Source organism: Pyxicephalus adspersus, chromosome 8, assembly GCF_032062135.1.
Source record: "Pyxicephalus adspersus chromosome 8, UCB_Pads_2.0, whole genome shotgun sequence".
NCBI classification, from domain to species: Eukaryota; Metazoa; Chordata; class Amphibia; order Anura; family Pyxicephalidae; genus Pyxicephalus; species Pyxicephalus adspersus.
In genome coordinates this window covers 33,183,693-33,209,926 of record NC_092865.1, presented here as the reverse complement: position 1 = coordinate 33,209,926, position 26,234 = coordinate 33,183,693, and the positions used below count along the sequence as shown (strand labels likewise).

Below are 26,234 nucleotides of genomic sequence, written 5' to 3'. Positions count from 1 at the left end.
TTATTATAAGCGGTAGAGAAAAAACCTGACATGATAGAAGAAAACTGACTCCACTTTCAGAATCAGCATACCTAATTTAGTGTAAAAAGCTTAAAAATTGAAGTCAACAAAAAATGTGTTCCAAAATTGTTCCCCAGTGTTATTAACCACCTGGGCGTTACACTGATGTCTAGGTTTCTGTACCAAAAGCGTTACACTGTTTTTCATGAAATTTTTTTTTTTTGTGGTGTTTTTGTACTGTAAAAACCATTTAAAAGCAGATTACATTGTAATCTGCTTTTAAATTTCCTTCCCTGACACACCCCCATACATCACCAATCACATCACCCGGAAGATGACTCAGGGGGGGATTTCCCTGCGTGCCTCACACAGACAGAGACAGAGACGCTGGAAGCTGCTGGCATCTCCGGAGAGATGCACAGCACAATGCAGGATTTCTGCATTGTGCTATACATCTCACTACAGATGCCAGCAGCAATAGCAAATCTTTTATTTCTGCAATGTATGACAATCGGATTGCAATATAACATTTGTTTACATTTAACCACCTGGTGAGAAAAACTCGGGGTTAACGAAAATTGCAAGAGTTTTTACCCCGAACATGCTCGGGCTTAACGGCCAGGTGGTTAATAAACTTTCTCAGATTCAATAAACATATAAACTCTATTTATCTCTGGGGACATGTGTACAGGACTGTCAATAGATGACTTCAATCATTTTTTAATTTTTTACCGTCGTGTATGCATGTCTTAAACCAAGTTGAATTGCTTCTATTTAATCTGAAAGGTGGTCAATGTGTCTAATACATAGCTAGCTAAACAAATAAAAAGTCCTTTGTGGAGTTCTAAGTTCACATTAGTTTTGAGGTTGAATTCAGCTCCAGAAGTATGGGCTTGATTTATTAAAGTTCTCCAAGGCTGCAGAGAATACACTTTAATCAATGAAGCTGGGTAATCCAACAAACCTGGAATGGATTTCTTCAAAGTCAATTGCTTTATGCCAGAGGTTGGGACTTAAGTCACCTGCCTAAGGAACGACTTGCAGCTCGACTTGGGGGTCTTCCCAAGCGACTTGCAACTTGACTTGTGACTTCCTTTCTCTGCTGACAGCTGAAAGGGCAAAGGGAGGAAGGCAGTGAGGCCTCTGTAACACAGTCTTCCGCCCTCCCCCCTTCAGCTGTCAGAGGAGAAAACTTAGAATGCAAGAATTATGGGGAGGAAGGCAGTGAGTATTCTGTAACACTGCCTTCCTCCCCGCCTTTCCTACATTCTTAATTTATTTATTATAAATTATAAAAACAATTTGTCCATAATTTCAGAAACAACTTCACATGTAATGTGTTCCTCTAAGCGTTTCACACGTTTTGCTTTGTCAGGTGAAACAGCTTTTGTTGTCTAGACATGTTGCTTTACCTAATGTTTGAACACATTTTCTAAAGTTGTATACTTTTACTTGCACATTACTCATCTCTGTTACTACTCTGCCCACAGATCATCTGTCCAGCAGTCTGCAGCATCCCCAGCTTCCTTTTAGCTGTGCAAACATGTGCTTTTTTAGCATCCCTTGCACTTTCTGTGAGGCTGTTCACAGCTGAAGGGAATTTCAGGAAAAATGCAGCAGCCAATGAGCAGAGTAGTTCCTGGTTATAACCTTGTCTTGCTATTGGCTCCTAGCTGTTTTTATACCTCCCTGATTCCAGGCTCTGGTTACCGGATCCTCAGCCTTGTTACTTGTGAGTTGCTCAGTCATACACTGCCATTTCTTCCCCTTTTGGATTCCTGACCTGTGCTTGTACCTGGACCATGTTTATCTGCTGCCTGCCCTGCCCTGACCTGTGCCTATACATGGATTATGCTGGTCTGCAGCCTTCCCTAACCTGTGCTTGTACCTGGATTGCTCCTGTCTGCCGCCTGCCCTGTCCATCATTCCGCCTGGGCTGTACCTCCTGCTGTCATCCAACGTAATACCTGATCTGCTCTGTCCCTACATCAGAGCCCTCTGTCCCGCTCGCCCCTGGTGGGTAGAGCCTGGGGGCAGCGACCTGGTGTTCTCCCCGCAGCAAAGTAGTCCAATTGCCATTGGGGTCACTGGCCCATCATCCCTTGCAGGGTGCTCTGGCGATTACTGAGAGACTTGGACTCTGTGCCCCAGGTAAACCCTGGACACCTGCCGGGGGTGGGTGGGGGGGCAGCACTTACAATCTCTCTGTGGTACTTTTGGTACTTTTAGTACTGTAGCCATGGTCACTACTTTAATTTAAAAAGTAGATACATGGGTTTGACATACCAGAGCCAATTCTTTGCAGTCTTGAACTGACAATTCAGACACAGCAATCAAGGTTGTGGCAGAAAATGATCAATTGGTGCAAGCATCTGAAGATCTAAGGGTGCTGTTTGATTTTGTTGAAGAGACATACATTGACATTTTGAGAAAATCCCAATCCATGGCTAGTCTTTGTTTCGGGGGAAATTGGATTCTCCAATCAACTGCCAGACAGGTGGAAAATTGGTCTTAAACCCTAGGGTTGCTGTCTCAAAAGGTCTAGATGAGAGCGAGAGAGAGAGAGAGAATTATATGGTAAAACAACCCTGGTAATCCTTTAATCTGGCAAAAAGTGATTTTAGCTAGTGTACAAAAGCATGCCTCTCTTTTCAGCAGTGGAATTTAATGCAGTTTGAGAAGGAGCTTTAACAATTCAGCTTTAAATGAAACTACATAATCTTCAAGCACAGATAAATTTGTGATAATATCTCATATAGTCTGTGTATTTTAGACTTTAGACAGCAGTAATAGAAGAAAGCTCTACTTGGTATAGTCAACAACTAGCAGACCTGTCCCTTACAGAGAAGGATATCAATACAGGTAAGACCAGTAGTATGAGACATTTGAAAATACAACTTTGATCAGGTGATATTGCATAAAAAGTTAATGGATTCCAAACATAATATTTTTTTTTTTTTTACCATTGTTACTTTTGTTATCTTATATTTACTCTTTGGTTACTTGATTGCATTGGGAATTGGTAAAACATCTATTGAACCAATCTATTGGTTTTGTTTTTACTCTATGTTTTATTAATAAATTGTATATTTGGAATATGCTCATGTTTATGCATCAAAACTGAAATATGTCTTAGTGTCTGAAAACACACAAAAAAATAAAATTATCCAGGATATGCAAAAGTATGGCAGTATTATTTTATTTTGTTTTTAACCATTTTTATTATTTTTCGTTTATACATTTTTCTAAATAGAATTTTGTTTTTAAACAAATGTATTCTTAGAACATTGCTGTAAAATGAATACACTGCCCTCATATTACTTCCAGACAATAATATAAATGGCTTTTGTTTTTTACTGCCTGCTCCTGTGTGTTTTAGAAAAGAGAGTGTGAAAAAAACTTTGACTTGAGAAAGCATGGAGGAAGACCCTGACAGGTAGATTGTTTAGGTTTATATATAGGATAGGAACTGGTAATATAAGTAAGAGGTGACAGCCCCATTCCCTAAAATCACATCCCCTGTTTTGCCTACTCACAGCCCATACACTTTAAAGACAAGGAATAAGCAGAACACATGTGCTGTAGATTAGATTTTTAGAAATTAGCTATTAGAAATTGACTAAAATCAGACTCCAGAGTCTTTATTGTGATTTTTAAGGATCTTTGAGAAAATAATATCTTTAACACATAATTTCATTCTGGCAATAAATACATAAATTCCTATCTACCTTTGTCCCAAATGTATTGGATCAGAGGTAATTTTTGACACACACACACACACACACATATATATATATATATATATATATATATATATATATATATATTAATTAGCACCTAGAAAGGTCAGAGATTGTTTGTTTTATAGCTTCTTTATTACTTTTAGAAAGCTGACCGAGCAGATATGTTAGTTGCCATTCATTACCTTATTTAGTCAATACTGACTGACTTGTTGGTGTGCAGATCCTCTGCCCTTTATACCTTCTATTTCACTAACAGAATGAGTATCTGGTGTTCAGCTGATCACTACAATATGAGCTGCTTACTTGTTTCAGGTGTGTGGCTAAAACTACTGAAACCAAAAGATCAGCTTCCAGGCAATCAGAATTCTTTAGTGTGAGATTAGTAATGGCATAATACCTCAGTGATAGTTATGCCTTTATGTCGATAGTCTCAGAGGACATTAAATTTAGGTCTTATGTAGGTAAATTTGCTTCATTTGTAGGTCAGGCTCTGGAGCCATCTATTTATTTTTAATCTGTTAAGGATATCAGAGGTATAACTACAGTTTATGTAGTCATATAAGCAAGCTTTGACACCTAAAGCAACATCACCCCTCACCTCAAATTTCCTGTTTTATTGGTCCCAACCTGTCTTGAAAATTGTGACAATTTATAAATGGACTGTGAGATAACCGGTAATGGGAAGTGTGAGAGAGAGGGCAAAGAAAACAGATTGTTTCAATTAAAGCCTACATGTGGTTAGATCAAAAAAAAAAGAAAGCAACCAATGTACATATAGTAAATACTGAAACAAGAACAGACCTAGCACCGGAACTCCCCATCAGATTTGATCAATAACCACATCTGCATCTCCACACTTCTGAGCCTGGATCCCAAGGGCTGGGTATCATATGATATCCACACTTCAGGGTTTGGTCTGTCCCCCAGTGACCTGGCCCTGCTCTCAGTGGAAGCAAGGTCAGGTCATCTTTCTGCTGCTGGGCAGTATTCTGTCAATGGAATGACCTTGCACCTTGGGGTCAGTCCCTGGCTATTCCTCTCCTATTCTATTAAAGAGGTTCTGAATAGTTTTCTACCTCCTGTGACCCTGGACAAGACTGTGTATTGGGTCATCTGTGTCGATCAGAGGTTCTGAGACTGTTGGCAGGGGATGTCCCCATAAACGCGGCCCATTCAACCAGTAGGTCCCACTTTGCCGACCTGCCCTCCCTCTTCAGATGGGAAGCCTATTCAATTCAGTTCCACTTCAAAGTAGAGAGGTTGAGAAGCCATCCACAGCTGTACATGTAGTCTGGTGACTATTGTGGGAACCTCTGAAACTGAGAACGTGCTGTTTTCTATCACATATACCATTAGCTTCTTTATACTACATAGGCTGTATATTGCCCAGTTGCGTAGAGTCTGGCATGTAGGTGCTTTGTTTTGCCATTTCTCTGAGCATTGTACAGTCTGACCATGGGGTGATTTTGCGGCAATGTTAACTCCTGGGGTGATTGGCAACTGTCTTGAATGTTTTTCTTTGTAGAATGATGGATTTTAAAGTGTTTGGAAATTGCCTTAGACCCTTCTCAATTGATGGCCAGCAACAATTGTTTCAATAGGAACATTCCTCTCTTCCTCCTAGACATAGTGTTAACACACACCTGAATGCTCCAGCAAACTGACAAAACGTCTCCTTTTTAGAGATAGTTACACTTGCCAATGATTAAATAAATAACAACAAAATAAAAAATAATAAAGGCCAAATAGCTTTTGAATTTTAGTTCAAAAGTCCAGCCACAATCCTGCACTAGGTAACACAGGATCAATCATTAACATGGTTTAGAGTGAAAGGTTGCAAGTGTTCAGCACATATTCAAGGCAATGGAAGGAGGCCCCAGCTCTGCATCTTGCCCTTGTAATTGGTGTTACTAGGACTACACACACTCCCTTTCAGCTTGTCATTCCCAAAACAGCTTCCTGTTTAGAAAAGCAGCCTCTGTGTGTTACAGCTTGCTGCAGGGCCATTGTACAGATCATACAAGCTGCAGAATACAGGAAGTATAGTGTGACTTTATACATTAACTAGACAAGTAAATCACATATTCCTTCACTTGCAGGTTTGTACTTTTTTCTTCACAACATTCCTGTTGTTGCTGGCAAGGATTAAATACCATGAGGAGCAAAGCTTGAGAATGTCATATGATGTGGCATATAAGTGAGAAATGTATTTTTGTGCTGACTTGTGTACATATTTATCTTGTCTTTTTCAAAATGAAACATCTTGCATGCTTTAATTCTCGGCAGTCAAAGAGAATCTGCTGCTACACAAATTGAATAATGCACACAGTAATAAATCAGTGAGTGCATATGAAATCAGGCTAAACACAAGTTTCCTTATATGACCCTCACTTGTTTGTTGTATTTTCTGTTCTAGTATATGGAAACTGTAAAAGAAGGCGCAGAAAAGTAAAAAGATAGTGAAAAGTGTTTAGGGTATTAAGTTAAACAAGTACTCAACTGATTTTGTTTTTCCTATGTTTACTATACTTATTACGTTCTCTGTTAATCTGCATCGGTTAGATGTAAACCAGTTACTTTTATTCAGAACTAGAACATCAAATTCATAAAGCCGGAAGCAATTCTTGGGTTCCTAGAGTTGAGTATCAACATACCACCTAACAGAATATATATATTTTTTTGTAATAAAATAGCACAGTTTGTTAACATTTCCTATTCTACAGATATTAGTCATACTAAAGAGACCCTCTGCTATATGATTAAAGCCAGAGAATAATCGATTTACTAGTGTAAAGTCTTTCTAAGCTAATATGCATTCTGGATTAAAGTACAAAAAAGTTTTTATTTGAGGTTTACTATGTTTAAATTTAAACTTTATTTGTCAGTTTTAAAACCAAGTTTGTGTGGGTTTGAAATTCACATGGCTCATGATTGTCATATATATTTAATTATTACATTTGAGTTTATATATTTTTTTTTTTTTACAGATTATACAATACTACTATCATTCCCTGCAGATGTGTTTAAAATATCCCATTTAGACAGTCCATGTTTAAAAGAAGAGATTTATTATCTCCCTAATTTTCCCTGCAGATTAACTGCACATTGCCCTAGGATGTACTTATGGTCAGGTTACCCACAAGGCAACCTACACTTTGCACAGATACTACTTTCCTGTTCTGTACAAAATTATGGTACCTCTTACTCCCTCACTGCACAACACATACAGAGTAGAGGAGAGATGGATGGGTCCCTTGTCAGATACTACTACTGGACATGGGGGCTTGTTGGGTGTGCTCAATAATCTGCCTCAATCAGCACCAGACTCTGAAGCTAAAAAAACATTTTAAAAAGTCGTGTGTTTTATTTGTTTGTGAGAAGCAAAGATAGGTCATTACCTGTCAGTTACATTATTGAATATCTGCGTAATGAGGCACTCCATGCTGCTTAACCTCAACCCGAATTTTATGAATTGGTGTTCATAGCACAGTAAATAAAATGAAATTATTAATAACTTAGCCTCTAAATACATAAAACCCAAATCACCACCTGAAGATCTCATTACTTAAGTTCCCAGATAAAATATCAATGGGTTATTCAACCAAGCAGCATCTTATATGTGCACCCAAATATATGTGAACGTTTTATGAGCATGTATATAGATAGGTGGTAAATGTTCTGCTCGTTTTGTTTTTCAGGCTGCCATGGGGAAAAAGGTTGCTGTGATAGGAGCCGGAACAAGTGGCTTGGTTGCTATTAAAAGCTGTTTAGAGGAAGGTTTGGAACCAACCTGCTTTGAGAAAACTGAGGACATTGGTGGATTATGGAGGTTTAAAGTGAGTTACCTAATATCAAAACAAACGTTTTTGCATATGCAAAATAATATACAAAAACAGTGCTGATGTTTCTAACCAGTCTTAACTTAGAATGAATTTTGGAGCTGTTGATTTTTCTGTGTCTGGCCAATCTTGGGTAGGTAAACAGTTTCTTTAAAGTTTACGGCCTACCTGCCGAACAAGCACCAATATATTTTTTTGGCTATAGATGTAGCCATGACTGGTTTTTGGTTTGCACTTCCTACTTGGAACCACTGTATGTTGCACCAGTAAATTGTTCTGGCCTACTATACTTTTATGTGAGATATCTTCTCTAACACCATTGCCGTTATTGTAATTGGTACTGTGACTTGTCTACTATACATATATATACTATACTTGTCTACATATCATGTACAAATTTCATAATATCTAAATTGATAAAGTTAGGATAAAAAGACAGGTAAACTACAGCAGAAAGGGTGTTATAATAGCTGCTTAAAATTTTTAAAGCATGTGCATTTTGCTGTCATTGTGCATTTTGAAAGTCTATTTTTTTGTGGGGGGTTCTGCTGTATTAACATTAGTGGCATCATATGCTTAAATTGAAAATAGTTATTTTAGGTGAATAAACTATGGCTTTGATTATTTGTCAAGTGTATTTAAACCAAAATTTTATTTATATCCTGGCTTTACTATAAAGAAATAACTGCAATACTTTAACTATAATCCTTTGCAGGAAAATCCAGAGGATGGCAGAGCAAGTATTTATAAATCTGTCATTATCAACACTTCTAAGGAGATGATGAGTTATAGTGATTTCCCAATTCCAGAGGACTTTCCAAACTTCATGCATAACTCCAAGATATTTCTATATTTCAAAATGTATGCAGAACATTTTCAGCTGACACAGTACATTCAATTCAAAGTAAGTAAATTGTGTATTTGTTGTACAAAGAAGGCTTGAAAAAAAGGACATGGCCCAAAATTGTCGCCAATTATAGCATCTACGCAATTTTTACTTACATGGAAATAAATAGTTTAAAGCTGCCTGCTGTTCTTTGTATTCCAAGGCTAAATCCTGCTGCTGCTTGGAATCGATAGATGGTGCTGTCCAACCTTGTGTGTGTGTGTATATATATATATATATATATATATATATATTCCCATTGCTCAACCCAGAAATTTTTGTAAGCTGGATGGGAAGAAATTCTAGGCGGGTGGAAGCCCCTGAATTGTGACCCAACTCATCAGTAACCACCCAAAAACAGCCGGGTGGTTGCCGAAAAGTGCTGGGTGGTGCACCCAGCTATACGGGTCTGGGGAGAACACTGTATTCCTAACACATTGTTCACACATACAGGGCGCCATGATATATTAAGGCATGTTCTTGTACTAACAAAAGTGTTTTCTAAAATTATACAGTGTGACATAGTTTATTGGATATATACAGTAATACTTTGTCATTTATTAATGTTCAGTGAAGTAGTACCATATATTTTGAATGAGTTTCTATAGCGGGTGTGTCATTTTGGGAGTGTAGAGCAAGATTAAAAAAAATTGAGAGTATGGTTCACATACAAATATGTTAGAATTCCTGTGAAAAAGAGACCTTTTTAAAGAACTATGATGTGCTGAAAGTATATTTTGATTATGCTTCCCTTCTAAAAGTGATCTGCTATCTCGTACAGTTACCATGTCACTAAAGTCTGTAATGCATAGGACTGGTGTTGGCCAGTTCTCTATTCCTGCTTTGCATTTACATTAGATGAGATGTATGCTTTTTCCTGAATGATGTTTTACACTGGAATTTTTAAATGAGTGGTATTGTTTGATTTTTGTCATGCCTTACAATTTCAGACAAATGTAATAAGTGTTACAAAACGGCCAGACTTTGCCACGACTGGACAATGGGATGTCACAACTGAAAAAGATGGCAAGCAGGAGACAGCTATTTTTGATGCTGTACTTGTTTGTAGCGGCCATCACACAGACGCCCATCTTCCACTGGATTCATTCCCAGGTCAGTTCATTATTATTATTATTAGTTCATTTCGTGTAACTGAAGTTGGTCTACAATGCTACATTATATATGTTTATTTAAAGGCATGTTTGTAAAACAGGAAATCTGACATTCACTATTCAGTATATCTGTGATGGAAAATGTTCCAGGTTCATGTGTTTTCAATGGTAGTGATTAATTCTGCACCAGATAATGTTTGTGTGATGAAAGCCATATTCACTGCCTTATTATTAGACCCCACAGAGACAAACTGCCTATTGAATATGATGATGCCACATATGTAAATACCACATCTTCAGGTGGTAATTTGCACAATTCAGTAACTAATAGCAGTCATTGTTGAGGTTGTTTGGCATTAGGTGTCTGCATTCATATTGATTTCTAAGGATTACTGCACTTTTCACACCACCACTGCTCTGTTTTAAACATATTTAGTAATGTTTGGGTACCTAAGGTTGTGAAAGATAAGTTGATTAAAGTCTATGCATTTGCAAAGCTATTCATGTAACTGTCAGGGAGCTACAGATTCAAAACATAAGTAACCTGTTCTTAAAATTACGTTTTATGATCTCACTGACCACCAATATTCAAAGCTGTGATCATGGTAATTAGAAGTAAATAGGATTGAACACTTTGCTACATTGAAATCATAGTATCAGTGATGCTTTATTAAAAATATATTAAAAGATACGAACTCCTGAGTTCTTTTGCAACATAAAAAATTACTGTCTGAAACTGGCTTCCAGATTACCTTTTACTGAATCTTCATGTAAACTATTATTGCTCAAAGGGATTGTATATCATCAATTTACAAATCAGGTGCAAGAGAATACCATTCCTATATATCCTGTTTTAGAACTGTAAATTACCACAGCCCATAATGATGGGTTGACAGTTGCAAAAGTAGTATTAGGTAACCAGTATCAGGTACACCTGTTGACATTAAAGGTGACACAATTTATTGTGCATGCACAGCAGAAATCTAATAAACCATTAAGGCACACCTGCATAAAGGACACATTTACTGAATAAATAAAAGAATTGCAGGGAAAGGGTAAAAATGAAGTGGGGGTAATGCCAGGTCAGGTTGGAAGACTGAATAGCAGAGGAAATGCAGATCAGGAAATGTATAGGTAATGCAAAATCAGGCAGATTTGGGATACAAGCAGGAAAGAGCATACACGTAAAATAGCCTTTCAGCAGCCTTTTTTTACATAGCTCAACAGGCTACTGGGACACTAAAGCTACACCATTCTAGTCTAGGGACCACAGTGCTTTTAGCAGATGATTAGCATGCATGACATAAGATCTGATTTATTAAGGGTCTCCAAGACTAGAGAAGATGGACTATTAAAGTAGGACCTAGGTGATCCAGCAAATGTGGAATGGATCTGGTCTACAATTAAACATTTGCTAACTAATAGCAATTTATTTCTAAGGAGTTCTTCTCAGGGTTGAATCACCACAGTTCACCCATTATAGTTTATTACTCCAGCCTTAAGCTGGGTACACAAGTGCAAAAATCGTTGTTGCAAAGGATCCTTTACGATCCTGGATACTTAAAGGGCTGGACGATACATGAACAAGTGCTGTACATATGAAGGACACTGTACACATGCCAGATTCTCGTCCGACATCGACCCTGAGCCGAATATTGGACGAGAAGCATTAGACGTGTGTACGTAGCTTTAGAAAGCCTTTATGAATCAGTTCCATTGTCTTTCTATTGTTTGATGTTAGATTACAGCATGACGATAGAAGACACTCACTTTCTTGTGTTTGTATCTCTGTACATAAAATGTGGTTCATTAGACCAAAGGTTACAACACTGTAAATGGTAAAACCAAACAAAAGCATTGACCTTGGTTTTTAAAAAAAGTAAAAAGAAATATGTAGGATTATTTAACTAAAACTTTTTACTGGATTTTTCTAAAGGTTTAAAACAATAATGTATTTGTATCTATGTGTGACAGGTATTAAAAATTTTAAAGGGCGCTACCTTCACAGCAGAGATTATAAGAACCCTGAAGAATTTTCAGGTAAAAGAGTGATTGTAATTGGAATTGGAAACTCTGGTGGAGACATTGCTGTGGAGCTCAGCAGGACGGCATCTCAGGTATGATTACATTTACAGGAAAACTAAAGACAAGTGTGCTGTCCTCAGCACAAATTACCCTGTGGCCTGTATGCAGATTGACATGCAGCTAAACCTCCATGTTTTCCAGTAAACCAGGCTATGTAGTAAATCCTGAAGCTTTATTATAAAGTACAGGGTAAGTTTAAACTGAGAAGACAATGTGATTGATGTGAGAAATGTAAGCAATCTTATCTGCAGAATGTAATGGTAGATCAGACCACTTTTCAAGATTTTATTAGTAATCCAAAGCACTAAAATTTACACCAGTTTTATGTTACCTAAATTGCAAGGAAAATGATAAGTGCCAATAGGCATTGTTAATCACCACAAGTCCCAGTGTGTTAAGCTGCGTACACACTTCCAATTTTTATCGTTGGAAATGAACGACGAACGAACGACGAACGATCGATTGGCCAAAAATCGTTCGTAAAAAAAGTAACCAACGACGCCGACGAACGAGGATAGTCGTTGGAAATAAACGACCGGACCGGCGGATCGGATTGGACGACGATCGTTGACCATCTATCGTGTGTACGGTCGTTCATTGATCGTCCATGGTCTGAGCATGCACGGTGAACGAACGTTCGCTCACTTCCTGTGGTGCACGTCACTTCCTGTATCGTTCAAACGATCGCATCAATCGTGTGTACAATATCTGCGAACGATCGTATCGTTATCTGTATGTACAGGATCGGTGCTATACGATCGTTCGCAGATATGGTGCAGGTTCGTTCGTCGTTCGTTTACCAACGATAATAATTGGAAGTGTGTACGTAGCTTTAGTCATATTGTTAGCAGGGAAGACTATCAAATTCCATTGTTTAGTTAAATACCAATGTTTGCCCTTAGGAAATGTTTTATTATAAAATTATCATCGTAGTGCTAACAGGGTGTCATAGATCTATTTTCTTTTTTGTTTTGTTTTTTTAAATTGTAATCTGTAAATTCTTTTTACCGGACACATAAATTATTAAAGGGTTGGGTTGGCAGCACCCTGTTGCTGAGGTGTGGTTGGCATGCCCTGCGTATCATTGCTAAGTATCGTACAAGTGTGATATTTTCGCAACGTTTTGTTCTTAGTTTGTAGCAGGCCACTGCATTGTTTAAATAAAAAAATAAAGTACAAGTATAGTGTGTACCTAACCTACCTCAGACCTAAATCAGTTAAATTTACAGCATCCCCTATCCGCATAAGAAAAATATTAAAGTTAACCACACATTGGTTATGATTATTCTTGATTAAAACTGTTTTTCTGCTGGCAAATTTTACATTTTAATTTTGTTTTACCACTGTTTCCTTTGTAGAATCTTCATTTCCATAATAAAATACCTGGGTATGCACCATGTTTATAGTAAATTAGTGCCTAGCCTTGCTGACTAAAATTGTCCTGCTGATAGCTGTTTTTTTCATTGCAGTATTATCTAAGGTTTCTTAATTTTTGTAGTAAAACTTCTACCTGTAATTTTTTTGTTAATAGTACATTTCAGATGATTCTGTTGCTGGCTAGTTTTACCCAGCTGTATTACCCAAGGCCTCTGAGTAGGTAATAAAAGTTTAATTGGCAAACAGCAGGAGGGCTTTTGAGAAAACCGATAGCCCACAAAACTAACAATTGATCGCTATCTGTCAACAAAGTGGGCCAATTACCAATTGATAAAGAGCATGCATTAGTGATAAAACTACCTGAGAAAATTGGTCTTTAAAAATGAAATTATTAGATTGAGGTGCTGCTGTTGCTGTAGGTAAGCCAAGTTATCTGTAAAATATTAAAAATCAGTTTTACAGATGAATATGTTTCCTTGGTGAATGCTAGTGCTGAAAGAATCTGTGGAAATCATGCTGTGGAGTACAGTGGCGTTATCGTGGGCCCAAGAAATTAACAGTGTAGATCAGGGGGGTGCAGTGGAGTTTAGGGGAGTGAGATGCATGAAAATATGGCAGCCTCTGAAATTACACACAGCTGTTCCTGCAGTCCCCAGTGCTGTTTCAAGTGCCAGACACATCCCGGGTATGCTTCAGGCTAGGAGGGACAGACAGGAAAACAGGATTTTCCAGCATCTACAGTATGCATGAACACAGCTTTGCTTGAGTGAGTCCTGTCAGCTGCTGCAACCTTGCTTATAGGGAGAAAGGACCATGAGTGTATGTGTCAGAATGGGGAGCGGTAGGGGGAATGATACTGGAAACTCTCAGCTCTGAGCACTTCTGCTTTCCAGCTGTCATTCCAGCCAGCACTAGCCAGGGAAGAAGCTGGGAGAGGACATTCTGTTCTTAAGCAGTTTAGGTAGAGTAATAGATGCCTGATTTTTCCTTAAAGAGAACCTGGCATCTGTACAATTCTATCACAAATGCTATTCAGCCCCCTTGTGATAACAATAAGTGTAGTTAAAAAAAAATTAATAACATTTTAGAGTTTAAATTTTAATAAAATAAATTTAAAAAAAAAACAAAGATTGCAGCAAACAAATTAGCTATCACAATGCATACTGAAGTGAGAGCAATGATTTCAAGGCTAGAGCTGTGTGTTAACTCCTAATTGATGTCCTGTACAGACTTTTAAGATATCGCCTATGGAGAAATTGAGGGTCCTTTACAGAAAAATTGGGTTTGTTAGTGCAAATATTGTGGAATTTAGGAAATTGCAACAATCACCATTTTATTGTGGAGGGTTTCTGATTTCAGAAAATATTTAATGTTTGGCAGCAAATGAGAAATTATAAACTTTTATATCCTATCGGGATTCAGTAGGTTTTCTGCTCTTTTGAAGTAAGACTTATCTTTAAGTGTTCTTAATCTGAATTTTTCAGGTATTTCTCAGTACCAGGAGAGGATCTTGGATTCTAAATCGGGTCTCTGACTATGGATATCCATTGGACATGTTAAATCTTACTCGCTTTTTCAATACACTAAAACACACCTTACCAACTTCTATGTTGAACTATGTTGGTGAATCCAAAGTCAATCAGCGGTTCGACCATGCAAATTATGGCCTGAAACCTAAACACAGGTAGGTTATTTAGCTAAGTTAGTTACAGTGTTGCTGATGTGCTTCAGTGTTCTCCCTAGGCCCTTTTAGCTGGGCGCACCACCCGGTACTTTTCGGCAACCACCCGGCTGTTTTTGGGTGGTTACTGTCGAGTTGGGTCACAATTCAGGGGCTTCCACCCACCTGGAATTTCTTCCCACCCAGCTTACAAAAATTTCCGGGATGAGCACTGTGCTTGTAGCCTGAATAAAAAAGGCATGGGTCACGACCATGGCTTCCTCCATGAATACAAAAAGTGAATGTAGCCACCTTAGGATATAATGTGTGATATTTATAGGAAAAAATAAGTCTAAAAAATGCAACTCTAACATGCTCACATCTGAAGTCTGCTATGATTCAATATATTTTTCTGTTTTTTTGGGTAGATACATTTTTTTACATTTTTTTAGGGGTAGGTACTGCATTTTCATTTCATATGATACTATGCTTTGCAACCCCTTTTATGTTACATCTTGTGCAAGAGAGACTTAAACTTAAATCAAAATACAGTCCGTATGTTGTCTGCCAAACATGTAAGTGCATTGCACTACTACAATTTGATTTATGGAAAAACATCATGCTTTTTTGGATTAACAAGCAAACCTGGAATAGATCTGCCCCAGGATTGAAAATATTTTCCAAATAGCAAATTATTTTTGTGAAATTTTATGAAGTATGTGAGACCATCTGTCCAAAAACTGTTAAAAAAAAATTAAAGGAATAATACATTTTAAAATAAATATTAACTATGTGAGCTCAGTCCACTTATCTAGAAAAACAGGTCAGCTGAAACCTTATGATAGTTATGCAATTTATCTGCTGCCCTATTTTGCTTTGTCATTGCACTTTAAAGGTCATATGTGTATGCAACACAAAAGCTAAGCAATGCCAGGAGTATACTCTTGATTGGTATCTATAAAAAGTGTTCCTAGGTGATTTTATTCTTATGGATACCATTTGATGTCTTGCACTTGGTTATTCATTTAAACAATGTTTCTTCTCCAACATTTTTTTCACTTATGGATTTGCTTGTTAATAATTTATATATTGGTAAAATAAATTGGTAATGTATATAAAACACTGTATAGTCCTAATCTATTTTAATTTATAAATGAAGAAAAAATAGAAATGGCAAATGGCTGCAAGAAAAAAAGTAATCATTATATTGAAAAAAAGAACCAGGTGTATTTTTGACAACATCAGATCCCATCACAGAAAGGCTGTTTGCCCCCACATACGTCAAAGGAAGCACATCACCAATAAATTAAGTTAAATCAAAACCACAGAATTGTATTTATAAATGATAAATCGAGCAATAAACAATATTATAGAGGTATGGTGAGCCTTCTGGAAAAGCCAGTACATGAAATAATGTATTTGACCAATGGCTGAAGAGACAATTGCTTAATGATGCACCTACTTTAGTTTGTTGAATTTTTATAACACAGACTGCTACAGTAATTCTTGTGATTGTTCTACATAGCAACCCCCCTCTTCCTTACTACACAACATTTATACACTATTTGATGCCTAGTTATAATGAACAACATCTCAACAATCTAGCCGATACCAGTATCCGCTGTCTGTTTAGTACTGTATTACAAACATGAACATTCTTCTGAAATGATGGTGCACATTTTTGGAAAGATCTTCTGTAGGAACATTATTTTGACAATCATCTCTCCTGAGTCCCATTTGTCCATGGTTCTTTAAAGCTTTCCTTCATGTAATTCCTTAAGAAATCATCTTTTAAGCTCAGACCTTTCTTGATATGCCCAATGAAAGCTACCAGTTCTTGATTACCATACATTATTCCCTTGTGGTGTGTATATAGTTTACCTATGCAATCTTATTGTTCTTCACCTCTGTACTCCCAGCCTACCTCAACCATTCCAGCTTATGTTTATTATCACATTGCTGTGTACTTAAAGACCATGTGCATTCAGAGTGCTTCCGGTTTGACATCTAACCTATCATGTTAAAATGTTTGGCTGTTAGGAGTTCATGTATATTTTTGCTGCGGAATCTGTCCTTTTTAGGGTGCATGTCTAGAAGATCATTTATGCATTGCTGTATACACACTGAAACACACTGAATCTCATTGGGTGAGATTAACCCACGGAATGTGGAGGAAAAAAATATATAATTTAATTCTCTAATGTCAAAACACAATTGTTAGGCAACAACATTTTTTTAAAGTGAATGAGAATTTTCTAACCTATCTGGCTTGTAATCCAATATCCAGGAGAAGACGTGGTTTCTGCTTAGACTCAGCGTCTTGGCCCTTTTCAGGGCTCACACCATTTTTGTGAAAGCCGTAGTACCCTCTAGAGGCTCCTTCTTCCCAAGGGTGACAGTGTTGACATGCAAAAAAAAACAAAAAAAACATGAAACTTAGATGATCTAGCTATGCATATAAATATAAACTTTATAATAAAACAAATATAGTGTGTGCCAAACAATAAAGACCATAGAAACTTTTGCAAAACTTTAGGTTAGTACCACTAATTTTAGAATTCACACTGTAAAATATGAGAACACTATAGCAACAAGCCAGGAACAAATAATCCATAAACAGGATTCTATAGATATTCATTAGACATCAAACAATCTTCATTTTACAATGCAGATAAATAAATAATAAATATGTTTACCACTATTAGAGCCAATAACCAAGGCCACAAAAAATATAAAAAAAGTACTACATACATGAAACTTATATATCTGTACCATATATATATATATATATATACTTCATAAACCAAGATTTTTAGGTCCTTGAAGGCCCTCTACTTGTGGATACTTATTTGGGTCTGCACCGCTGTGATATATATGCTCCCAGCCGCAACCACCAGCTCGGGAATGATATCAGCAGCACTTGTAGCCCATTTCAACCAAAACCATCAAACTACCAATAAACCAAAATTCCAGAGAGACCCATTTCGAAGATTAGTCTCTCACCACCCACTCAAACAGTCCAAAAACCACCTTCCCTTAAGGACCTCACCGCCGCGGCGCCACAAGAGCCACCCCTTGCCCTTGTGCACCCCACCAAACCCGAATCACCCTTTGGATCCATCTTGTAACCCCAAACACCACAGATCCTTCTCCAAATACAAACCACAATCCACTTCAAGCTCCCTGTGACGCACCACCACCCCCCTTTACAGGCAACAAAACCCCCAACCATCTTGTTCAACTTGACCCTAGCCTTGTTCAAACTGGTCACCGACCTCACCCCTCCTCAATGTGTCCTGGCCACCACATCAGACCACGACAACACCCGATAACATAGTGCACAGTCTCAAAACATCCCATTTAATATCTCTCGCCAATTTCCTCCCTGGTGCTGTGCGCCCCCACTCCTAACCAGCGTCATCAGTGCTTATGATCCCTCTGGATAGAAGGACGAAAGGCCTTGCGCTGTCTAAACAGCTCATCGCATCTGAGCTATGCCACACCCCCATACACTCGATGTGCCTCCCCTATGGCGTCTAAATAACAGAACAGGGCAGAACAATGCCCTGGTTCCTTTTCCCCCAGCACACTAGCAAATATCGCGAATGCTTGCAAACAGTTTGCAAACATGCGCGGTATGAATCGGTGCCACCGAGACTCCTTCTTTCTCCCGTCGCCCAGCAACCTATCCAAGTTAAACCGCTCCAGCAGCAACAAGGTAAAAAGGTCCACAAACTCACCTTTCCATATTTGTTCCCTCGTCTCCTGCCGCAAAGCACACATAAACCTCTACTTTTGCCACATTTCCCAAATTGCTGTGAGGCGACACGCCAGGGGGAGCCACTGACTCCGGGCGCTGCCCCTCGACCACCCCCACCACGTGACCCCCCGTCGCCCACCTCCACCCTATGGCCCTTCAAAACTACCTTGGTGCCTGGCAAAAGGGGGCTCCCACCCCCACCAGACACCGCCGTCACCTCCCCCCCTGCACCCCTGCTCCACCCCCAGTAACACTGCCCGCAACGCCTAATGCGGCTAGAGCCCCACGGCTCCCCTGCTTGCCTCATGGATCTGAGTAAGTCCTTCTGGGCGCCCCACTGCGAGAGCGGCCCCCTCACCTCGTGCCCACGCACGCCCCCACTACTTCTTCTTTGAGGAATGCATCAATTAGATGTAATTATTAAGCATTTACCATTAAAAAATTTTTTTCTATTGTTTTCTATTCTTAGGATTTTTAGCCAGCATCCAATGGTGAATGACGATCTCCCAAACAGAATTATTGCAGGCACTGTCTTAGTAAAGTGCAATGTGGCAAGGTTTTCAGAAACGGATGCCATTTTCGATGATGAGACTGTAGAAAAGGACATTGATGCTGTCATTTTTGCAACAGGCTATCATTTCAGCTTCCCTTTTTGCAAAGAGATTAAAGTGGAGAACAACAAAGTGTCATTATATAAATACACGTTTCTTCCAGAGCTAGAGAAACAGACACTGGCTGTCATTGGTTTGATACAACCACTTGGAGCCATTATGCCCATATCAGAACTTCAATGTCGTCTGGCTGCAAGAGTCTTCACTGGTAAGTACTGATATAATAAAGATCTTACTAAAAAGTTAGGAAACAATTATATTCAGAGGGGCCATATTCCAGGGGAAAAAACAAAACAAAAAACAGGAAGTTCCTATCCATGTCTGATGTGTATGTAAATGTATTTATCAGTTGATATTATCTATTTGTTGAACTCCTTGGATTTCCTCCACCAACTCTGTGTATTTTTTTTATTTCCCTTTGCGTCATTACAGATGTGTTTTTTCTAATATATCTGCATCTATTTTGCTACGTATATTCCTCAGACCCCTAAGTATGCAATATTTTTATGTCAGAAGGCTGGTTAGTCTGCAATTTCATGGCAGAACAGGTTGTGGAACTCTTTATTCCATCACTCAGAAAATAAATTCACACACAGTAAAATTGTAGTATACTGTGGCAGGTACCTAATGTAAAATTGTATTTAGTATGTGGAGTTTTTTTAAACCATTAGCAATAAAAAGATCACATTGGAGTCCTATCTAAAAGTGCATTTAGGCATAACCTTAAGTCAGGCAATAAATGTATGTGTGTACACTCTGTGAACTTCCTTCTTATCCCCTGTACAAGCCTATTTGGAGGATGAAATAATTGATTGGTTTTCTTTGCCATTGGTTATTTTTTTTGTCTCTCTGAAATATTGTTTTATAATGAAATATGAGATTCTGTATCGGTGCATCTCATTCTTGTTTCTAAGTCCATGTTACAATATATCAAAAAGTACAATGATCATAATCCTCTTTTTTTCTACTCTTTTGAAAAAAAAGCTTTAGATTTGGATGCACTTTAAAAAAAAAAACATGGATTCACCAGTGTAAAATTAGAAGTCTAGTATTCTACTGTGCAATTTAGCAAAAAGTGACTTACTATATTTTTTATGCTCTCTTACTCTTTAGGAGAAAAACTGTTGCCCTCATCCAGCGGTATGAAGGAGGATATCAGGAAAAAAAAAGAAGAGATGGCAAGACGGTAAATTTTAGAACTATGTTAGGATAATATTATAATTTCTTTTCTTACTAGTGTTCCTTCTTACTGGTATTTTTTTAGATAATGGAAATATAACTTTGCCATACATAGAAAGTTATTTTTTCTAATTAATTGTTTAGTTTAGTTAGCAAGAATATCCTGTTTGTTACAAAGGCTTTTTGGGAACAGACCTCCCAAACAGGTGACAATATTATTTAACAAAAAAAAAACAGAACAAATGAAAGGAAAAGCAAACAAATACAATGCAAAAAACACACCAATTTTTAACTTAAAAAAGTAACTAATGAGTCATCTATATGTAAATAATTTTCTACCTGCTTGCTTCTATTGCCATGTCTAATTTTTAGCAAACAAGTATGCTGTTTACCAGGTTTTCTCAAACTTGAATGTTGAACAAAAAGACCTGGTCTCCAAATTATTGTGGTTATCAAGTATGGTTGATGTCAGTCAAGCCACTAAAGTCCTTTCACACCAAACTGTTCAAACCATGTCCTTGCAGAGCTGTTTTTTTGCACAGGTGCAAAGCCATGCTAAAACAGAAAAAGGGTGTTCACCAAACTGTTTCCACAAGTTTAGAAGCATAAATTTGTTTAAAATATCTTTTAGTGTTGTAGCACTACAGTCCCCAATACTGTAAAAATCTAAACTTTTTGGGCATATAGTATGTGTGAAGGTGTCCAAAACTTTTGGGCATATATTATACCTCCACTGCACAAGAACAAGGAACACTGCAAGTCCTAGCTGTGCCCTCTAACCTTGTACCACATCCTCCTTTTTAACCCTTCCCTACTCACATCAGCTTATCCTACTCCAAGGTATGGCCTTGTCTGATTGTCCTTGAATGAAACCCAAAGAAAAGAGAGTGTTAGCTAATCATGAAAAGCTGGACAGCATCAACTTACCAAAAGTATTATTTTTTTCCAGTTTTATCCAATAAAGGTAGGAAAGCATGGGTGTAAATATAACTTTAATATTAAAATGGCAATTGTAAAACCTAATACCTATATGGGATAGAATGTATTCAGGTTTACATTGCATTGAATTTTATATCAAATCAATTATAAATCATTGCAAATCAAAGGCAACAAATTTAGAAAATATATTATCTTTATTAATCATTTCTATTTCCCTTTTATTTCCAGCTATGTGTACAGTCAGCGTCATACCATACAGGTGGACTACATAGAGTTCATGGATGAGTTAGCAGAATTACTGGGTGTGAAGCCTGATTTGTGGGAGCTCATTCGTACAGACCCCAAACTTGCCTGGCATGTCTATTTTGGACCCTGTACACCATATCAATATCGAATAACTGGACCTGGAAAGTGGGACAAAGCCAGGAAAACCATCCTAAGCCAATGGGATCGAGCACTGAAGCCAACTCGAACGCGCCATGTAGAACAACAGTCAGGCATTTCTCCTGCACAGTTATTTCTTCTGGGGATATTGGTGGTTTTTGCTGCAATATTTTTTTTCTCTTAGTAAAATATTACTTTTACATTTTAGACTACCATACATTACATTTTAACGAGGAATTAAAAGTATAAGGGATGGAAGATAAAAAAAAAAAATTTTAAAAGCAAATATAATCAAGTTGAATTTTGTAACTCCATGTAAACCTAAGGAAAATAATTGTAAATAATTGTAATACTCTTAGAAAATGATTCTGAGGTTTAGGTATAAGTAAATATTTTGATAATAAACCCATGACTCTACCTGTCCCAGAACACTCTTTTTGTTTGGTGCCAACTCACATCTAGAGTGAACTATTTCTTTAACAAAACTATCAACACATAGTTTCTAAAATATTGTGAACATCATCAGAAATTAACAGAGATTAGAAAGCACACTGGCATACTTGGTATGTTTGACTAAAAACAAAATACTTGCCTGTTGGCACAAATGCCAAATCAGTGTTACTAGCACATGATCACTGTAAACAATCCACTATCCAATTAAAAAGAATATAATTTTGGCAAATATAAGAATGACTTGATATCACTAGACATACAATCTGTGTGGAGGCAGCAACCAGTATTCCAGTTGCCTTTTTTCTATTGCATTTTCTAGAATAAGGATTAGGTGACTACTTTGTTTTCTTTTGAAAGATGTCTACTGTTCAGTTACTTTTACCGTAATTTATGTTGAACAAAAAACCATTACTGTTAATGTCATAATTATAACATCTTTTTACTTGTGTATCTGTTTAGTTAGGTTATCCATGAGTTTCTCTTCCATGCCAATGTAACCGTTATTATGGAGTAAGTCATTTGCTGCTACAGTATTTAGCCATTTTGTTATTAAGTCATACAGTTGGGTTAAATAGAACCTGTAAAGTTGGTAATTTTTCAAGCAATCTGTTATTTGACTTTTTTTAGCATGTGTTAGGCTTAGGTGAATGATCTGGAAATAGTATGAAGTTAGTGAACTCGAGTCCCATAATTATGTTCAGTCTGAATAGGCTGCATCCAGACAAGACACAGTTACAGAAGCTTACATATTTCCATGCCAAGCAACACATAACAAAGTATCTGTGATGTTCATTGTCTTATTTTCCTAAAACAGGTAGTAGCATGCAGAACAGCATGTAGAGTAGTTTCAGACCAGCGGTGGTAACACAAGTTCCTGCACGGCTCCAGGCAGCTGGTACTTTTTATTTTTTTTTCAATAAGTGGATTGCTTGCTGACAGCAAATATATATTTAGGAAATGTCATGTTTTGTTTGTTGTACATGCTGTACTGTATAGATTACTTTAGTGGTTACCAACCTTTCTGACACCAGGGCCCTGTAAACTTTTGCAGCCTGGCGGGGGGTTGGGGAGGGATGTCACAACATCTACACTGCTCTACTATTCTTAGCAGCTCTGCCTGCTGTCAGCACCCTAGCTGAGAATACCAGAGCAGTGTAAGAGAGCTAATGAACTGAGAATGGTTCTGAGCAGGGTAAGCCTTATACACTCTGCTCTACCATTTTCAGCAGATCCACCTCCTGTCATCATTGTCACTAGAGGCAGAGCAGTGTAAGGAGGGAAGTCCACAGTCCTGCCTCCTGTCATTTGTGGTCCCAAACTCACTGGCCACAGACGGGCACCGTTCTACATCCTGGGGGTTGGGGATCTTTAGATTATTTAACATACAATTAGAAAAGTAAATGTTCGGAATGTTTCTTTTTAGTTGTTCTTAAAGTTTTTACAGTCTGCAAATGCTTCAAATTTTCTAGTTTAGAAATGGTTTAAATGAGCACTAATACATTAACTGTAAGTCTGAATATAGCCTTGCTGTTTGTTGAGCTGGTAAATCAGCCACAAAACTGTTGGCTACTTGTCTGTTCGGAAGCAGCAGGTTCTTTGCAGCAGTCTGACAGGTCTCCTGTGAGATGCATCGAGATCTTAAGTCCTGACACATAGGCTAATATTTACAGAGTGGCTGTTACAGCTTAATAGCAGGGGCCAGATATTTTCTGTGGTTGCTTTAGCAGCTAAATGAACAGTAAAACTATAATCACTTACCAGTATTTGGCATTTGCAATCCAAAGACAGATCTTAAGACAAGAGTTCATTGGGCTTTAAAAACAACTAGTTCAGTTAGGACAGTGGTACATCCTTATATGTACAATATTATGCATTACATATTTTGTGTTCTCACTGCCTAGGTGTCATACATGAATTCTAAACTGTTTTTTTGTATGCATATGTCATAATTATTTAAATTGTCATCCAGTCTGTTTGCTACATTTTAATAATTTTTATTTTGATTGTTAGCACAAAAAATGTAGGACTAAAGCAGATTTACATCTAACTTTACACATTTTTGTAAATTTATAGAAATTATCTCCTAAAATATCATTTATTAAAATAAAGAAGAGTACAACATTATTTTCTGTTCATTATAATATACACACAACCATTTTATACAGCAAACTGCCATTAGCATTTCAAACCAGTGAACATCTTTTAATGTTGGTCTTGTGTCATGTAATAATCCTAGCTAGATCTAGTGTTGCTGTTTGGACTATTGCAAATATCCACATTTTTGTTCATTTCTCTTAGAAGCCAAAAACACTGTTGTTAGTGTTATTTTTAGTTGTGCATACTAACTTTGTGAATAGCAGATTAGTCAATTGTCAAAATATACAGTGATAAGGACTGGTTTGTGGTTCTTAGGGGTGGTCTCATCCCCTGATGACCACTAGCCTTTTCAAACATTTACCACCATATAGCTTGACAACTGGCCTACAACCCATTGTTTCCAGTGGATAAAAGCAGTGGGGAGCTTGTTGCTGCTGTGGGCAGTGGTAGTCTGCTGTGTAGTTAAAGGGCCAATAATTGTTTACATTGTGTAATGCGCCTGGGCACACAGATCACAACCATCCCTGGGGTATACTTTCCACAAACTTTATTTTGTAATCCAGGTACAGGTCGAGGTCAAAACACAAAAGATCAATTTGATAAGCGAGGTACAGAGTGCATGCAAAGTCAAAGATCAGACCAGGTCGCTGCTGGTACTAAGTCCAAACATGCAATGCACCCAAGCACACTGTAACACAGCGGCTATAAAGGGCAAGGGTGCAAATGACAGGGTCTCATTAAATAGACAGAGTGATTAATCACATTGCCCCACCTGGTGCTATTGGACTGGAAGAAACATACTGAATAATGAATCCCCTGCGGGAATTTAAGCTTTACATGCCCTGCCCCACGGCGAGGCAGCCGGCTGCCTCACCCCCGGGGGGTACAATAGTACATAGTAGTGTGCGGACCTATTACCACAGGACCAATGGGCCTTGCTGTGCTGTGCACGTCCGCAGGGATGCTGAAGATGGCGTTCGGCCGGGACGGATCCCTCTACCAGAGAGGGGACATGCTGCAAGCAGAGCAGCAGCGGTGTCCTTTATGCTGGTCATGATCCCTGGGGTCGCTGAGGACGACGGGGGATCGCTAGCAGGGTAAGTAGCTTCACCTTGCCAAAGTTCAGTGCTGATGTAGGTGTTGATAGTGTTGCTTTTTTTTTAGAACAGCCCTAAATAACGCATAATGGCTTTGCCTGTAGACTACAGACCAAGCATTATGTGTGGATTCCAGCAACAACAAAATTTTGATGGTCTGTGGCTCTGGCCGGTGCACCCCCGAGCGGGTTAGTAGAAGGATGCTGCTGGGGATGCACCGGCCAAAGCCACGGACCATGTCCCCCCATATGGATTTCAGGCTCAGGGAAGTGGGCAGGATGTGTCTCACAGGCTTAGATCTGCGATGGGAGGGTGGCCGGTTTCTGGCATTTTGATGTCACTAAAGGGGAAGTTTCTTTTCTTTGAGTGACACCCGGCTCCCCATGCATGTGCAGTCCAGAGCTGGTAAATTTAGTGGTCCACCGGTCCAAGAAGGTTGGCGACCACTGTCCTAAACTACTGAATGTCACAGGTAATATGTTATAAGTTACAATGTGCTTTCTATTCCAAAAGAGCTCACTTTAGGATTTATTTTCAAAAGTAACTGTTTGATTAAAAGTTGAAATACATAGAATACCATTCCACATGAGCGTTGCAAATAAAGCATTCTAATCAGCCCTAAGATTGTCTAAATGTATTTTCTGTGTAATAACAAATGTTATGTAAACAGTGTTTTCAATTTAACTCTGGCACTAAAATACATTGAGATAATACTAGCTATTCTATGGGTGTTATTGATTACTTATTGTGAATGCGTGTGTTTGTTAGATAGGTCACTGCCAATTTTTTTTTGTTTGGGTTTTCAGCCATGTTCTCTGCACACTCCTCTTGTACACACCTCCAAGTAAGAATATTAATACCTTTATAGGATAGCAAGCTATACCAGAATAAATACAAAATGCACTGCTTTGCATGACGGATGTTTAATCTGACTTGCAAATATTTGTATATACCATTGGTACCAAATAAAAGAGGATTTATTTTCAGGAGCCATGCAGGTTTACACATCATC

At 38.0% G+C, this 26,234-nt stretch overlaps 1 protein-coding gene across 2 annotated transcripts; it reads left to right on the top strand.

The window, feature by feature from the left end:
* The first annotated feature begins 2,791 nt into the window (after nt 1-2,791).
* Nucleotides 2,792-24,152, top strand: LOC140336686 (flavin-containing monooxygenase 5-like). 2 transcript variants are annotated; one of them, XM_072419960.1, is made up of 9 exons: nt 2,792-2,862; nt 7,442-7,579; nt 8,298-8,486; nt 9,419-9,581; nt 11,555-11,697; nt 14,527-14,726; nt 18,932-19,281; nt 20,187-20,259; nt 21,420-24,152. In XM_072419960.1, the coding sequence occupies exons 2-9, from the start codon at nt 7,448-7,450 to the stop codon at nt 21,757-21,759; spliced, it is 1,590 nt and encodes a 529-aa protein (XP_072276061.1). In that variant the 5' UTR covers nt 2,792-2,862; nt 7,442-7,447; the 3' UTR covers nt 21,760-24,152. The 2 variants fall into 2 exon arrangements, with proteins under 2 accessions (XP_072276061.1, XP_072276060.1); XM_072419959.1 differs by lacking the exon at nt 2,792-2,862 and adding an exon at nt 5,700-5,842.
* Nucleotides 24,153-26,234: the final 2,082 nt, after the last annotated feature.

Excerpts from the sequence above, each read along its gene's own strand:
- LOC140336686 (XM_072419960.1), top strand. The coding sequence starts at position 7,448 with ATGGGGAAAAAGGTTGCTGTGATAGGAGCCGGAACAAGTGGCTTGGTT. Across the intron at positions 8,487-9,418 it reads CACAGTACATTCAATTCAAA|ACAAATGTAATAAGTGTTAC; the intron begins GTAAGTAAATTG and ends TTACAATTTCAG. Across the intron at positions 19,282-20,186 it reads GGCTGCAAGAGTCTTCACTG|GAGAAAAACTGTTGCCCTCA; the intron begins GTAAGTACTGAT and ends CTTACTCTTTAG.